The sequence below is a fragment of the Drosophila albomicans genome, chromosome 2R, assembly GCF_009650485.2.
Source record: "Drosophila albomicans strain 15112-1751.03 chromosome 2R, ASM965048v2, whole genome shotgun sequence".
Taxonomy (NCBI): domain Eukaryota; kingdom Metazoa; phylum Arthropoda; class Insecta; order Diptera; family Drosophilidae; genus Drosophila; species Drosophila albomicans.
In genome coordinates, this window is record NC_047631.2 from 31940731 (window position 1) to 31956025 (window position 15295).

The 15295-nt window shown below is 36.8% G+C and overlaps 1 protein-coding gene across 4 annotated transcripts in view; it reads right to left on the reverse strand.

The window, feature by feature from the left end:
* Positions 1 to 15295, reverse strand: part of LOC117574260 (sialoadhesin) — a 79450-nt gene that overhangs the window by 49055 nt on the left and 15100 nt on the right. For all 4 annotated transcript variants that reach the window (XM_034257994.2, XM_034257993.2, XM_052006675.1 and 1 more), the window contains exon 2: positions 2732 to 3522. In XM_034257994.2, coding sequence (XP_034113885.1) covers positions 2732 to 3104 — 373 coding nt within the window. In that variant the 5' untranslated portion in view covers positions 3105 to 3522. The remainder of the gene's footprint in view (positions 1 to 2731; positions 3523 to 15295) is intronic.

A 15295-nucleotide genomic window follows, 5' to 3' on the forward strand; every position in this document is an offset into this window, starting at 1 on the left:
TGTCTATGTTGCATGCCCCATGCTCATATTTTGTTGTAGTTGTTTATGTGGCAATGTTACGCAGCACATTCGACTACCACTTAAAGCATCATCAGGCAAACGTGAGACAGCAGCAGCATGTGGCAAAGTTGACTTTGAATTTGCTCAAACAAAAACTGAAAACTTAAAATGGAAATTTTCCGCAGCTATTCTCAAGAGGCCTGGGCAGCGCCCCGTTTTGCTAATAAAGCAGCACACATAATTAAATTTAATGCGCAGACTAAAGCCAATCTAGCAAGTAGAGTAAAAGAGAGTGAGAGACAGAGAGAGAGCGAGAATCTAAATCCAAGCATCGAAATTCAATTTAATACAAAATCCCGCGCATCGGCAAACGAAATAGAAAATGCCAGAAAATGTGTCTCGCTCTTTGGGCCACAATTTATGACAGGATTTGGCCCAAAACCGAACAGCAGCAGCAGCAGCAACAAAAGACACAAGACAGATGGACAGACAGACGGACGGACAGACAGACAGACGGATGGACAAATGGAAGGGCAGCAGACAAGAGACAACACCCCAAAAAAAAAAAAAAAACAAGAAAATATGCTGATGTCGATGTCGAATTATGATTTGTTTTTTTGTCGAGTGGTTGGAGGGAGGAGAGAGAGAACGGAAAGAGAGAGAGAGAGAGAGAGAGGGAGAACGAAGGAGGTGGGGCATGCTAAAAATGTAACAGGGAACAGAGACCTGGGTCGCCATGGGAAATGAGATATGACCCAAGTTGATGTTGCTGCTGTCGTTGCCTCAAGGTTAGCTCAGCTCTACAAATAATCTGAGCGTAAACTACAACAACCAGTTGATGGCATCGTAAAAAGCATGCCATGTCACACACGCAAACACACGCACATACACTCAGAGACAGACACACAACACTCAGACACATTCGCTCGACCTCGCAAATTATAAAGTTGTTTGGCCAAAACTGCTGGCTCGCAAGTTTCCCTTCAAGTTTTTCGAAATTCCCTCAAAAAAAAAAACAAGACTCAAGCGTAAAGAGAATGAGGAAAAAATGTTGCACGTTTTATGTAACGCACATTGATAAGCATTTTGGCAATCGTTGAATGATTTGCAAGTTTGCACAAAATGCTTGCACAGCCACCATTTTGTGCAAACGTGTGCGAATACCCCGAATCCACATCGAGTGTCCTTCTTTCTCTCTTCTCTCTCTCTCTTTTTTTGGCATACTTTTCAATCTCCAGCTGAAGTAGTCTGAGTGTGTGTGTGTAGAGAACAGAAGTCGCACTGACCCCGAAACTGCCCTCAAGCAGAGCTTTACATAACTCAACTTAATATATTTATGATCCGTTGCCAGTCGAAGGAAGATAAGTAAAAGGAGCCCACACAAAAAAAGTATGTATTGCAAATCATATAAATATGATTTTCAATCAGTTTTTCATTTCGCCTTTAACTCAATAAAATCAATATCAGACTAATGGAACGCACATATTGTAGATTTTTAATGACACAGTTGATGTGTTTTTATGTTTGCCTGTCCAGAAATTTAAACACAGAATAAATATTTATAATTTATATTCCATTTGTTTTAGTCAAAAGTTTAAAGTTGACTGTAGAAAGATTTATTTCATATTAAATTGAAATGGGGATACATAAATAAATATTTATATTTCTTATTCTATTTGTTTTAGCTAAAAGTTTATTGTAGGCAAAACAGATATATTAAAAGTCTTTCACATATTTAACAACCAAGTTTGTTTTTCGGTTTAAAAAGGATGAAAATGATGAAATATTTATAATTTAAATTCGATTTGTTTCACTTTTAGTTTGGGGTTTCTAGTTGTAGTATTATTTTTACTGCTAAAAGTTCATGAAAACCTTTAACTTATAATATACTAAAAACCTCTCTCTGCTTTAAACTTAAAAATATGGAAACTGAGGAGTTTTTATTCCATTTGTTTTAGTTATAAGTTTAAAGTTGACTGTATAAAGATTGCTCACATATTCCATACACAAACTTGTTTTTCAATTCAAAAAGCGGAAATAAATATTTATATTTCTTATTCTATTTGCTTTAGCAAAAAGTTCATTATTGGCAATAGAAAGATCTCTCACTTATTTAGCATGAATATTTATTAAGAATTTATACTGAATTTGTATCAGCTGTATTTTAATGATTCTAGTTGGAGTAAACTTTTCCGATACTGCGCAAATTTATTAAATAACTTTAGCTTTAAGACAACAGAGAAATATATGAATAACTCACATGAGAAACACTCAAGCTTTTTCTCAAAAAATTCCGATTTTATTTACTTCAAGAATTTGAAATTTACGATAGGCATACTTAACAATTAAATAATAAAAAGTGTCCTTTAGTTTAGTAGTATTTAGTTTACGAATTTTGTTGAAATTCCAAGCTCAACTTCATATTACCAGCAGTAGAAACATATAATATAATAACACTTTACATCTTAAACACTCTAGCTTCTCTTTTTGTACTTCTTTTTCACTTACTTTTAGTTAGGAAATTTTAGTTGACACGCTCTTCAAAGAATATTGCTTTTCATAAACAACTTTAACATAAATTGTTGACATTATTTCATATAAAGTATATATAAGTGTACTATCGAATTAAACCAAATAAAGTCGAGTTACATTGGACAGTGTATTTTCGTGTTCAGAGTTTGCAACGTTTTTGTTGAAGCACTCGTCGTGTAGTTAATTCGTTTGTACTTACTGTTCTTTTGGAAATCCTGTGACTCCTCCTCTGCCAATGTGCTCGCTGGCAGCAGGCAGAGCAGCGACAACAGCACAAGGCAGACTATTGAAACCGTTTTGCAAGTGTCCAGATCCAAGCGCAATCGCAGTGGCAACAGTGGCAGCTGCAACGTCGTCTGTGGCAGTGGCAACATCAACTTGGACAACAGCAACGTGCACCTTCTGCGTGATTTTCGATGTGTGTTGTGCTGTTGTTGCCGTTGTCCATATGTCCGTGATGTTGTTGTTGTCGTTGTAGTTGTTGTTGTTGCTGTGGTTGGTTGCATGTTTGTTGCTGTTGTTGTTGTTGGTATTTCGTGTGGTGCTGTTATTAAAAACTGCATGGCTGTCATTGCGTTGTGCTCGAACGCAGAGACGCCTCGTCATTTATGTGCAGCGAGAGAGCTTCGAATTTGGCCCGCAGAAAAAACAAAAAAAGAAACACAGTCAAAGCAATGAAACTGAAACTGAAATCGAAACTGAAAACATGGCAACAACACAGCAATTCCGAGTTGGCTGATGAAGCTGATGTTAATAAACTCAAACACACACACACGCAGTCTGCTGCGTATTGTGTTGTTCGTTGTTGGCTATTTCCGTTTCCGCTTCCGCTTTTGACTTTAATGAAGCGCCAGCGAGCCTTTAGTTGGCTTTGACTTTGCAGAGTTGCGCACATAAAAAGCACATTTCAACTGGAGTATGTGGCATGTGTCCTGCTCCTTTCATTGGCATCTTTATGTCCTTTTACATGTTTATTTGCACTTTTATTGCCTGCAAATAGAAAGAGGGAGAAAAAAACGTGAGTATTTTTTTGGTATGTGATATAAACAGACAACAACTTTGATCCATTTCTGCTTGTGAAATATGAAAAGTGCTAATAAAATTCTTTACTGACTTCCCTTCGCTCCTACTCTTGAGCTGAGCTCGTAAAATCGGTTCAAGGGTTGCGAGTCAAACCGAAATTGGATGTTTTATGCCTGCCGAACGCATCGATGAAGTGTGATTAATGGCGCATTTCAATGTGAGGCTCGTAATTAAGGCAACAGCAGCCATAGATTTATGTTGCTGCCACAGCAGCAGCGAGATACACCTTAAACCCCTGAGGGAGGAAAGTACTACTAACATTGTTGTTGTTGCGATGGTTGTGCCTTTTAATTGCGTGCTTAGCGCAGACCTTGGTCATTAAACAACGCATCAAAATTGATAAACTCAACCCCCTGCCCATCCAAAGTTAGCGATGCGTTGCAGCCACGCATGTGTCATGGCTTGTTTGACTTTGGCTGGCTGCATTAATGGACTGCGCCTGGTTGCGACAAGCGCGTTGACAGGCTGCCTCAATGATTCCCCACACACAGACACACACACATCTGACTCACTGTTGTTGCTGTGGCGATGGCTCACCTTAACCCAGAAAGCCGCGCTTGTAATTATGCAACATTCTGTGTCTATTGCGTATGTGCGTTTTTCGGTTCGCAGCAGCAGCAGTAAGTCTTAATGAGCGAGGGAGACACGCAAAAAAAAAGAAGAAAAAACAGAACAAGTAAGAAAGCTACAGTCAAGTGTGCTCGACTGTACGATACCCGTTATACATTTTGAAGAGAAGCAAAACAGTAAGGAATTAATTTTGAAATTAACCAAAATATACCGAAAAAATACTGAAAATATACCACATAATATACTTGGTATATTAATATAGTACAACATTTAAAACTTACCACACATTTTAAATGAAATCAAAACAGTGAGGAATTAATTTTAAAAATACCAAAATATACCGAAAAAATACTGAAAATATACCACAGAATATACTTGGTATATTCATATAGTACAACATTTCAAATTTACCACACATTTTAAATAAAATGAAAACAGTGCAGTATTAAATTTAAAATATACCAAAATAAAATACCGCAAAAATACTAAAAAAAAACATATCAAAGGAGATATAAAGCAAAGTATACCAAATTAAGTAAGTATACCAAATTAATATACTAAAAATATACTAACAAGCATATTTTGTATATTGATATATTCATTCAAAACATACCACATATTGCAAAATATACTAGATTGTCAACCAAATTTGCAGGACTCATAAAAACTATGTATAGTTATTATTGTATATACCAAAATGTTTTGTTCTGCCTGTTATATACATTTCATGAACACCCTTCTACCCTATGGGTAGCGGGTATAGAAAACAGAAAAAGTTCATAAATTTTTATGAACTTTCGAGAGAATGAAATGTGAGCAGAAGCTTCTTGCTCTTCTTCTACGCTTCGCATTTGCCATTTGCATTTATTTGCACATTTACGTACATTTCTCTTTTCGACCCCATAGAAAGTTGCTTCCTTTTCGATTCGTGTTACCTGTAAATGAATGAACAAACACTCCAAACGACATCGTCGTCGACTCAGACTCAAACTGAGACTGAGGCAAAACTTTGCTCATTAGTAAATTTCAGACTGGCATCATATGCTACACTCTCCAAACAGAGAGAGGCTCATAACATTAGTAGTTGCTGCCTCTGTTGCTGCTCTTGGCAGTTAGTTAGCATATTTTATTACTGATTAATTAACTTGGCAGCAGAAGCAGCAGCTGAAGCAGCTGCGATTGTCTTATGTCCTTTAATTGGAAATGTTGTCGGGTTCGCTCGCTCGGACAGACAAATGGCATATACGAAAAGCGTTGCTAATTATAAAAGTTTGCCCTTCGGAACACAACAACAACTCGAGGTGCAACGTCAGACAAAACATTTGACAAGGCATCGACAGCTGTGTCTACATATCAACTGCTGGACTAGTCTGATAGTCTGAGCTGTTATTTCTCTAATTCGACATATTCATCAACTAATTGAAGTCTGACCAAAAACTGCACCAACATCAAATGTATTTTGTTTATTTTTGGACCTCCGTCTATTGATTGGTGGATCACAGGTGTAGCTCAGGCTTTGGCCTGTAACAACATTTGCTTACAGCTTTGCCAGCTGCCAAGAACATGACCTGAGATTGCGAATGCGAGCCTTGAGCCTTGTCAAATTACCGCAGCCACTCCATCATGTTTAATTCAAGCTCTGGCAGGTGCACAACGCACACAAACAGACAGACAGACAGAGAGACAGACGGAGAGAATGTGAGACGGAGACTGTGTGTGAGATGGAGTGTAAATTTATGGGGAGAGAATGCTCAACTTTGCCATAAATGTTCATCATAATGTGACACAATTTCCTCAAGATTTAACGCTGCATAAACCCAAGGCGAATCAAGCATACGCGCCGTATGCCGACTGCTGCTCAATTCGCATGCCTCATAAAGTCAAAGGCGCATAACCCGTTTTATTTCATTTCAGATGGGCGGGAAGTGGGCGTGGCAGCTGACATAAATTTTAAAATATTATTATAATAATATTATACTATACACATATAGAGAATACATAATAAATTTAACTGCTAGACGCGTTGCAAAGACATTTTTATCAGACACATCGCAACTGACTTTGCTTTAAGATGCAATGTAGTGTGCGAGTGTGTGTGTGTGTGTGCTGATGTGTGCTATCATAAGCATGCGTCTGACAAGCATAAGCACCACTGCTGTCACTGTCACAGCAAAAGCAACAGCAACAGAAGCGGCGTTATTACACCACGCGGCATACTTTTAGCGCCACTCAAAGCACATTTCACTTTCCTTAGTCACATGTGTGTGCAAATAAAAGTTGAATTATGACAAAGGCATGCATCAGGCTGCGACAACAATAACAACTATGGCCTGATAATGCGCTCTTCACTGGCTTCTGTCTTCTCCATGTGTGTGTTTACTTAGTGTGCGTGTGTGCGCCGTTTAACATGTCGTATGCGCAATTTGTGAAATATGCGAACGCTCTGCCAGCCAGCATGAGCAATAAGTTTGCTCTTCTCTCTGCGTATGTGTGTGTAAGCAATTAGTTGCCTTTTCAGCCGAAATAAAAGCAAAAGCAAATCGTGCAAAAGCAGAGTTCAACTCCCGCTCGGGGCGTAACCAAACAAACAGCAGCTCATTAATATCCTTTATGCGTTTATTACAGCCACCCGGCATCTTATGAAATACATTAATAAATACGTTGCGCTCAGGGAAGAGCAACTACAACTTGCCCAAAATACTAATTAGACAAACAGCAACAACAAAAAAAAATGGGAAATCGACTCACGCATGGAAATCCAAATCAATCAGTTAACGCAATATTCTTAATTGCTCTAATTCGTTCACTTAGCCGAATATCATTTATTTTTGCATCCTAATTGCCAAACATGAAGCAAAGCCATTCATATCAGCATTCACTTCTTGACTCTCACTCTCTGCTAACTTATTCAAAGAAATTTCTTACCTATTTAAACATATTTCTACTCATGGCTTTTCATCTTGAAAGTTGCTTAGTTTTTCCTGACTAGAAAAATGTTTACGAAATGTTTAAACGCATTCTTTGGCTGGCCCCAAAACAAATCGCTTTTAGACTGTTTAAGTTTTGCTTGGCAATTTCTTGGAAGGACCAAAGAAAAAAGGTTGCTGCTCGTCTAGTCGGTTTCTCTTTTCTCTTATCAAAGTTGAAATTCATTGCTAAAGCATTTCTTTTTATTACTATGATAACGAGTAGGAAATTAAATAAGATCTTTATCAGGGTTCAAGGTGTTTGTTTTAAGTAGGTTCGTGCCTGATTGCTGCTTAATATTGCCTATAAATATTTGTTGAGGAAATATGTTTAAGCTATGATTTGTGTAAATATTTTGGTGGCTATTTTTCTGGCTTTTAAATATATTTGAGTTGTGATATGTGTAAAAATTAAGGCAGCTCTAAAACGAGATAGAAAGCTACAGTCGAATTTGAATAGAAATAAAAGAGTGCGGTATTAAGTTTAAAATATACCGAATTAATATACCACAAAAATACTAAAAATATACCAAATACAACAGTTGCTATATTGTAATTGAACTACACTCAAAATAAATCTAATTAATATACCACAAAAAAACTGAAATATACCAAAATGGATGTTTGGTATATTGATTTAGTGCAGGTTAGTTCGAAATATACCGAATTTATAAACATTAAAAATACTAAAATATAACATAGGCAACATTTTAATATTACCAACATTACCAATATTGGAAAAAAAATACTAAAATATACCAAAGGCTGCAATTGTTATATTGATAAGAAACTAGATTCAAAATACACCTAATTAATATAACACAAAAATGCTATAATATACCAAAAGAGATATACCATAAGAGATAAGCATGAAAAATACTAAATTATACCAAAGGCTACATTTTTATATTTATATAGTACTATAGCACAATGAAAATGTACTAAATGTATACACCGCAAACATACTGAAATATACCAAAGTCTGCAATTTGTATATTCATAAGGTACTACATTCAACATATACCAAGATCACAAAAAGTAAGACCCGTTATACGTTAAGTATAAATATGGATTTAGTTAAGCTTTTCTTATGCTTTATGTTCGTATAATATAATGAACTAAATAAGCACAATTTTATTATCGTTCATCAAACTCTCCTTTTTGATGCGAATCGATATTTTGCACAAATCAAATTTCTATATATATTTTTTTCCAATTTCCTCTTTGCTGATCTCCTTCAGTTATTAACCAGACACATGCTCGGCTTTAGCCAAGCGATTTGCAGTCGAAGCCCATTAAATTATGTATGTATGCAAATATTTTTTTGGATTTTACGTCATGCGCCCACTTCAGACACCACTTTTGCACAGAACTCGAGAGGGGATGTTGGAAGAGGGACGGGGGTGAGGTTAGAGGTTACTGCCAAAAACTGCGGCCTTTGCTGTCATTCACAGGCCACCCTCAAAATCCAGTCAACACCCCACGACAGTGTGATGCTCTGACAGCTTCATATAAATAAAGCAAATGCACAGACAACGCCACAGCGGTTGCTCATTGTTGTTGTTGTTGTCGTTGTTGTTGTTATCCTTGTGATATCCTGGCACTGTGGTTGGCAGCAAATCCACCTTAAATTTGACAACATGCGCGCCAGTCGAACAGGTGACGCAGCTGTCGCTGATTTGCAGTCAACCTCTGACCCCGCTGCCGCTGCTCTTCGTTCGTTGTCTTCGTTGGAAGTTAGCCCTCCAACCGCTGGGTGTCAATCAGAAATGCCAAATTATTTATTTAAAGTGGTTGCACGGGGTGAGGAGACGAGAAAGAAGTGAAGTGAAGCGGCTTAAAGTTTTGTCGGAAAGGTTGAACTTTGTTTGATATTAATGAGGCGGCATTTGTCAGCGATGAAATTTTTGCAATTTAAATTAACATCAGCTGCAATTAAATTAAACGTTTTTAATTTTCAAAAATATTTGCACGTGGCATCGTCCCTCCCCATTTTTTCCTCCTCGCCCATACAACGCAAAACCGAACCCAAATTTGAATTTAAATTAAAGTTAGTTTGGCAGGCGGGCCGCATTGAAACGCCTTTTAATCCTTCAATTAATATTCTTCAGCGTCTAACCTTTCATCCCCCCCTTTGGCCGGCCAAGAAATGCGTGGCCAAATGTGACCCAAAGTTGCCTGAACCTGAACCCGAACCCTTTTCGTGGTTGGAATTTCTTTTGCTTCTTTTACACAACACAACACACAATTATTTAACGCTTGCGACTTTCGCTTACCATTTAATGCATAATTTATCTTTAAAACTAAAACATTTTACTTGCCATAATTAAGCTCGCATTGAGCGAGGGCGTTCGACTTCGCCTTCGCCTTCGACTACAACTGAGTGAGGTTTTTTGTTGGCCCAAGTTTCGGCTTGTCACCTGTTTAATCAGCCAAATTGTAACCGCATCCAATGTAAACAAAACAAAAGGCAGCACAGAGACAGAGACGGACAAAGGAAGTGAACGGGGGCGTGGTTATTTCATTAAAACACATGACAGCGCCCAGTCTTTGTCTTCTGTTTGGTGTCAGCGCAGCCACCACTGACTGACTTTGTTTGTCTTTCATTATTTATTCTCTTATCGCAGCACAAAGATAAAGTCTTTCACCCACACACACACACACACACTGGCGACCAGAAAAGAAATGCTTGTAATTAATTATCCCCTTTTTAAAGCAACTATTAAAGTCACACACACACGTGGCGTATGCGTATTATTTGCAGAGTTAAGCTACTTCTGACAGCTGAGGGAATTTTACCTTGGCTCGCTGCTTCTTGTCATATTAATTAGAAAAATAAACGAAAAACCACTGCGAGCGTTGACGAATCTGAAGCAGGAGCAGGTCAAAGTCCGCGAGCGTTTCGAGGAAATTCAAAAACCAATTATAGAATCCACAGGGAGCTGTGCTTCAAGCTGGCCTCTGCTAATTAGCTGCAGCTGGCAGCGGAGTCAACGCGATCGACCACGAAAAAACAGACTGAGCTGACAATAACTGAGCTGTAAAGCGAACGCAATGAGTCTGCTCGACGCTAGATGGCGCTAGCAACAACTCGAGAGTTCCAAGGAATTTTCTAAAAATACAAAACTCATTTATTTGTGCAGCAATTTTAATGAAATTTGCTTCTCAATTAAAATAGTTGATGAGATATAAGTAAATCAAATTTCAAGATGATTCCTTAAGAAATGTCGAAGATAATAGACTCGTTTTCTTCGTCTGTTTACAGGGTATAAGCATAGTTTAATTAATATGCATAAACACAAATGCACATTTGGCTTTTTGCGTATGCTGCTGCATTTGTTGATGCGAGTTGATTTTTAATTAGCTCTGGCTAAAAATACGCACCACGAATGTGGAAAAGCGCGCAAAACACATTCGAGATTCTTGACATATTGCCAACAGCTGCAAATGCGTTAAGAGAGACAGAGCAGAGAGAGAGGGGGGAGAAATGGTTGAGGCGTAGCCACGCGTTGTTTTCATGGAAAATGCATTCGGGGTTTTCCACAGCCAAAAGTCAAACAGATGGGCGGTCAGCAATTGAATACGAATTGAAATTGAAAATGCAAATACAAATACAAATTCCACAAGGTTGTGTGCTAGCTGCGCTTAGTTATTGTTATCGTTATCGTTATCGGCCACTTAGGCGACAGCCAAAAAGTAAACAATTTAATGTGCAAAGTTTCTGGTCGCTGCGACAAAACGCAAAACAACAAGCAATCAGAGAGGGAGAGATGAAGAAGGAGCTGAGAGTTGGGATAACAAGCCATAGACGAAAGTTTTTTGGGCAATCATTAAAATTCATTTCCTATCGACAGTCAGGACAAACACAAACACACACACACACACAACGAACACACACACAACGAACACACACACACATGTTATAGATGACGCAATTTAGTTTGAATATCTATAGCAGAGAGACTCTTTCGTGCTTTCAGCTTCCAGCAGCTGCCATGACATAGAAATATATATATATAGTATATATGTATATATATGTGGCTTCAGCTAACCGTAACGTCGTTACAGTTGTGTGTGTGACTGTGTGTGTTTTCACAAGTGCCTCGCAGCGATTTGAATGCGGCAATTCCTTTTGAATTGATCCCAAAAGTGACCTTTGATTCTCGATACGATTTCAGTCATTTTCACATGGCCAGGGCCAAAAGTCTCCAGCGACTTTTACTAGCTACACACGCTCGCACACACACACACACACACATATACACACTCTTGTGCTAACGGGAACAAGGGCCATTTTGTTTGTATAGTTTAAGTGCCCGCATTAGTGGCGCATATAAATTTTGTCGCTCGACTCGACTCAACAACAATTCGCAGCGCGAAATGCTGAGAAGTGAAGGGAAGGAAAGGGGAAAAGGGGGTGGCAAAAGGGAAAACGCTTGTTTGGGCGACAAAAGCAACGAAACGAAGCGAAAATCAAACTAAAACTTCGCCACATGAAAATCATAATTCAAACGTTCAAATCAGCACACAGATTGTTCCTGTATGTGTCTCTGTCTATGTATGTGTGTGTGTGCCTTTGATTGTTTAGTGCTGTATGTGTTGGTGTGTGTGTGTGTGTACACAATGGAAACTATTGAAAATACGTAAAGCCTCTTTGGTTGCCTGCTGCCTGCCTAGCGGCATGTCCTTGTGCTGCTTCTGTGATTTCTGCCTCTGCCTGTCTTTGACCCCCATCGCTCTCTCTCTCTCCCACTCGCCCTCTCTCGCTCCCCCCCCCCCCGAAAAAAAAGGGCAGCTGCTGCTCCACACTTTTTGTCCCCCCTTTTTAGGCTTGGTTAGCGTGTGCGTTTTGTTTTATTGCCTCGCTGACTGGTTGCCAGGCTTTTGCTTTTTGCAAACACTTTCCCCCGGTGGTAAAAGGGGCGTGGCCAGCTCCCATGCTTCGCAGCCCATTGTGTGGGGATAATCGAAGCCATAAATAACAGGCGCGAACGCTTTTTTTTTTTTTTGCTCTCTCTTCTTGGCTAACAGCAACTGTGACAACAACAACAACAACAGCTGGCAGCTGGGAGAACAACAATGCAAACAAGCAATAGGCTCCACATGATAACAAAAGTGCCAAAAGTGACAAACAGCGGGCAACTGTCAACCTTCCCCCTCCTATTTTACTTCCCATTTTTTCTCCTCTCTCCTCAACTCGTTAGCAAATCCAATTTGTGCGTGTGTGTCAACAGTTAGACTGCACTGTAACAGTTACTGCCATCGCAGTGCACAGACTTCGACTCTCTCTCTCTCTCTCTCTCTCTCTCTCTCTCTCTCTCTCTCTCTCTCTCTCTCTCTCTCTCTCTCTCTCTCTCGCTAATAAAGTCAGTCAGAAGACGACGCCGAAAAACGCGCGCAACACGAAAATCGCATGCGACACGAAAATCGCGTGCGTCACAGTTGTGACACAGTTTTCAGTTTTTGCCTCCTTTTTATACCCGCTACCCAAAGGATGAAAGGGTATAATAACTTTGTGCCTCTAGGAAATGAATGTTAAAGGCAAATGGCATCTCCGATCCTATTTTTGGTAAATTCAATAATAACTTTTTCATTTCATAATTACTCGATTTTTTGCTGAGATCAAAATTGTAGAAGTTAGTAAAAAATACTTTTGAATACATAACGTGATATACTTTGTACTCTATAGTATATTTTGAGTGTGACACTTTAACAATATACCAAATATAGCATTTGGTATATATTTTTGTGATATATCAATTTGGTATGTTTTGAATAAAGTACTTTATTAAATACACCCTTTGGTATATTTTGAGTATTTTTGTGGTATATTAATTTGGTATATTTTGAATGTAACACTTTATCAATATAACAAATATACCATTTGTTATATTTTAAGTGGTGCATCAATTTGGTATGTTTTGAATGTAGTACAAATCAATAGATCAAGTATAAGATTTGGTATATTTTTAGTATTTTTGTGGAATAATACTTTAGTATATTTTGAACGTAATTTATCTATGTTTATATATTAAACATGAACTTTGGTATATTATTAGTAATTTTGTGGTATATCAATTTGGTATATTTTGAATGAAGTACATTATTAATATAACAAAGATAGCCTTTGGTATATTTTTAGTATTTTCGTAGTACAATAATTTGATATATTTTGAACGCGGTATATCTATAGCTATATATTAAACATAACCTTTAGTATATTTTTAGTATTTTGTGGTATATTAATTTGGTATATTTCAAATATTATACCGCACCGTTTCACTTTTATTCACAATGAGTACCGGGCATCTCACAGTCGAGCACACTCCACCGAAGTTTGCTTGTTTTTGTTTTTGCTCTTGTAGTTATTGCATAAATCAATTAAAAATTTACATTTCATTCACACAATAAATAATTTGCATAACAGCCGCAAGCTGGGGAGACAGCACAAAAAAAAGTTGCACAAATAAAACTTGAAAATATGAAAAATAATAATAGTAAAAAGCCAAAAGCATGCCGTTGCATAAACATTTTGCAATTAATTATATCGTTCGCTTATATAATATTCCGTTATTCTGTTGCATTAACGTTTCGCATTTGCGCATTGCGTCGCACTGCACAAAAATGTTAATAATTTAATTTTTCGACCTGTGAATTCATTTACACTCGGATATTATTCAATTAAACACTCCGAAAAAAGTGCCATCGAAATAATTCAATAGCTGAGCGAATGACAAACTTGCTGCACACGCTCTCTGTATTAGCATATTCCGACATTTTAAGCCACTCAAAGCTCTCCGCGTCAGTGTCAATAAATATGTTACACAAAACTCATCGCAAAAAAAAATGAACATGATTTGTCCCACATTTCGATATGTTCATAAATAAATAAACAAGATGGAATGCAGCAATTTACACATCAATTTAGCGATAATCGTTGCGATATTTCTATTGTAAAAAAATGAAAGAAAAATAGGGAAAAAACCATTTAATCTATGTGAACATTTGTGAACAGACATTTGAAAATAGTTCAACAATGAAACATAAATAAATGAATTTATATTAAAAATACATTTTTATTCAATTAAATAGAGCAATAATATTAGAAACATTTTGCTGAAGTGATAAGTGAATCAGTTATAATGGAATGTAGTATAAATGCATCTGTTTATTTTATTGGGAAAATATTTATAGGTGCTTGGAAACAAGTGAGAAAGTGAGTGTCCCGCTACCCCTTTTGAATAATAGCAAACAGTGTTGTATTATTTTAAAAATATACCAAATTAATAAACCACCATAATACTAAAATATACCAAAAGCTAGATTTGGTATATTGATATAGTACAACAATCACAATATATGTACCATACTCATTTTGAATAAAAGTGCTGAAATATTTTGAAAATATACCAAATTAATATACCCACAAAATACTAAAATATATCAAAAGCTATGTTTGGTATATTGATATAGTATTCAAAATATACCATACTCATTTTGAATAAAAGCAACAGAGTACGGTATTTATTTAAGAATATACCATATAATATATCCCAAAAATACTAATATATACCGAAAGTCTCTACTCTTTTTGAATAAAAGCAAAACAAAAATATACGAAACATATAGCTTGGAAATACTGAAATATACCTAAAGCTACATTTGGTATATTGATATACTACAACATTCAAAATATACCATACTCATTTCGAATAAAAGCAAAACAATGTGGTATTCATTTTAGAATATACCAAATAATATACCTGAAAAATACTAATATACTCTCTCTCTCTACTCTTTTTGAATAAAAGCAAAACAGTGCGGTATTATTCTTAAAATATACGAAACATATACTGTAAAAATACTGAAATATACCGAAGGTCCTTCGAAATATACCATAGAATTCGACTTAAACCAGTTTATAAAAGTATTTACAAGAAACTCGAACATAATATTATTTAAAAGATTTCTTGAAGAAAAATGTATAAACAAACCTATAGAAATGGAGAACAATTGACAGCACAATTTGTTAATTATAGATGAGAAGAAAACATTAGTTGAATTAAAGTTATACTACTTTTAGTAGACGCAATAGTAGAAGTAAAATTCCAAATAGTTGTATCTCTAGCAGCAATAACTTATAC